At 37.5% G+C, this 2,500-nt stretch overlaps 2 protein-coding genes across 4 annotated transcripts in view; both read left to right on the top strand.

Annotated features, from left to right (window-relative positions):
- The window catches only part of grik5 (glutamate receptor, ionotropic, kainate 5), a 110,380-nt gene extending 109,504 nt beyond the window's left edge, over positions 1–876 (top strand). The window contains exon 21 of the mRNA XM_005925139.3: positions 632–876. Within this exon, the coding sequence (XP_005925201.1) occupies positions 632–657 (26 nt within the window). The 3' untranslated portion in view covers positions 658–876. The remainder of the gene's footprint in view (positions 1–631) is intronic.
- Positions 877–1,191: 315 nt separating this feature from the next.
- The window catches only part of LOC102289891 (nectin-2), a 2,672-nt gene continuing 1,363 nt past the window's right edge, over positions 1,192–2,500 (top strand). For all 3 annotated transcript variants that reach the window (XM_042222187.1, XM_014334442.2, XM_042222188.1), the window contains exons 1-3: positions 1,192–1,485; positions 1,637–1,978; positions 2,376–2,475. In XM_042222187.1, coding sequence (XP_042078121.1) covers positions 1,422–1,485; positions 1,637–1,978; positions 2,376–2,475 — 506 coding nt within the window. In that variant the 5' untranslated portion in view covers positions 1,192–1,421. The remainder of the gene's footprint in view (positions 1,486–1,636; positions 1,979–2,375; positions 2,476–2,500) is intronic.

Raw genomic sequence — 2,500 nt, forward strand, 5'->3', positions numbered from 1 at the left:
CAACAGTAATGGGAAAATTGTCCAGAAGACGGTCATCAAGACCCTCCACAAAGGTGGTAAGGTCATAGCTAAAGAGGCTGTTTGCAGAGCGCTGTACCAAAATATACTGACTGTCTTTTAGGTACATTGGAAGTATTTTAATTAGTTCTTGGAAAGGTGACAGTGATGTCTGTTGTTTGAAACAATTGTCAAGAAAAGTTGAGTGTAGAACTTGCGAGAGGTTCATAAAGATTGAATTGAGGCTGGTGTTAGTGCATCGAGAGTCACCACACACAGACATCGTCAGGAAAGTCATGTTAACCAGTAATGCTGAGCAAGGGACAATGTGACAAGCCTCACCTGGCTGAGGAGAAGAACTGAACTGGTCCTCAGTGATCCAGTCTTCTTTTCAGATGAAAAGAAATTTTGCATTTAATTTGGAAATCAAATTTTAGAGTCTGAATGAAGAGCAGAGAGTCACAGAATCCAAGTGTTTGAAGTCCAGTGTGAAGTTTCCACAGTCTGTGATGATTTTGGGTGCCATGTGATCTGCTGATGTCTAAAGTCAATACACAGTCAACACAGCCAACTACCAGGACACTTACTTCATGGCTTTACCTGCTTTATGAAGATGCTGATTTTCTTTCTCCAGCAGGACGTAGCATCCAACATACATGAACTGAACCCCACAGAGACGCTGCGACATATTATCAAGAAGAAGATGAGAAACACCCGACTCCGAATTACAGATGAGCTGAAAGCCTCTGTCAGAACACCCAGTGCCTCATGCTGATCACCTTCATGCTATGGCACACTGATGAAGTAGTGGTGAGCATATAAATAAATATACTTTTCACAAGTTGGACATTTCTGTATTGTAAACAAGTTTTGGTGGAGCTTGTTCTAAAGATTTGAGACACTGTTTCCTGATTTTAATGAAGCCATATCCACTTTGGATCTAATGCCTATAGATTATATGCATCTAAAGTTTGGCTTTTTAAATTAAATTGTGGAAAAATTAAGTTTCATATATAAAACTTGATAATTACAAACAGAACTATTACACATCACAATCTGTTGAACACTTATTTTCTTATTTCCTTCCATCCCATCAAATAAAAAACACAAATAAAAAACAAAATCTCCAATTAAAGATTTATTTATTTTTTTACTTCTAAATTCTCTTTTGGTTGTGTTGTTTTAATTTTATTTTAATTTTGCTTTGTTCTTCTCTTTGGTTTGGACAAAGAGGAACTCTGTGTGCTTACTCACACTTTGTCATTGTGGTTCTCTTTGCCAACACTTTTTCTCGGTGTTTGCCACATGTTGTATCAATTTGAGTCTCCTGCTGCCAGACTTTGTGTTAACATCAAAGTGGACCAAATCAGGAACACTGTGATTCCTAAGACGTCTTCTTTTTTGTCCGCTGCCTGTTGTGCACAATGAAAATTTGCAACAGAATATCCCACCTGCTGTTCACGCTTATTTACATTTCATTACACACAGGTAAGACTCTAATGTTTGTACTTCTTTTCTGCACAGTATATTCTAGAATAAATGTTATTAGAATTAACGTTATTACTAAAATAATAGTGGAAAAAAAGCAGCTTTTTTAGCGCTAACTTTTTGCCACCATGTCACAATTTAATTTTGGCAGTTCTGGGTGCAAAACAACTCAAAGCCTCGGCTGAAGTGTCTGCATTTATTGGAAATGATGTCACCATGCCCTGCCAATTAATCCAGCAGCCAGAGAATACAAATATTACTCAGGTTCAGTGGACTCTCCTGCAACCAGAGCAAGAGGGAGTCCCCCTTATTGTTTATAACAGTCAGCTTGGGTTGAATATTCCCAATTCTCCACTGAGCCAGAGGGTGAAGTTGGCAGGACAATCGCTGATTATTAAGGCTGTGGAAATGGAAGACGCGGGGTTGTACACCTGCAGCATTTCCGCCTTTCCCAGTGGTAAATTTGAAAGAATCACCAAACTTGTTGTTGAAGGTAAGTAAAGTTATCTGATCTGCTTGATTCAGAAACACTAAATTAATATTTTTAAAGAACCCTCAACATTTGCTAAAGTTATACTTTTGACTTTTGCTAATTCCCATAAGAAAATTACAATTAAAAATGTGAGTTTGTTGTTTAAATGGAAAGAATGCATTTGGGGATTGCTATGGGATTGTAATCTTTCTGTGAGGCGACTGTGCTAACCTCGTCACATCCGTGCAAATATTTAGGAACAAAGGCTGCATGGAAATAATTCAACAACATGATTTGTTTGAAAAACAGTTACTCTCATAGGTTTGAATTATTAAATAACAACATCAGAACTATTACCTTACATCATGTGTCTGAGGTTATAATCTTATTGTTGTGTTTCTCCCATAACGATACCAAGGTGAGATGGTGAGATTACCAAAACTGATTGCTTTTGGAGTATTCTTGCTGATAAATGGTGCCATGATAGCCACGACTTATTTCATAATTAGAAGAATAAGGTTTGTACAAGTGTGTGTGTGTGTC

This window comes from Haplochromis burtoni, unplaced genomic scaffold, assembly GCF_018398535.1.
Source record: "Haplochromis burtoni strain Fernald_Lab_line unplaced genomic scaffold, NCSU_Asbu1 Contig_80, whole genome shotgun sequence".
NCBI classification, from domain to species: domain Eukaryota; kingdom Metazoa; phylum Chordata; class Actinopteri; order Cichliformes; family Cichlidae; genus Haplochromis; species Haplochromis burtoni.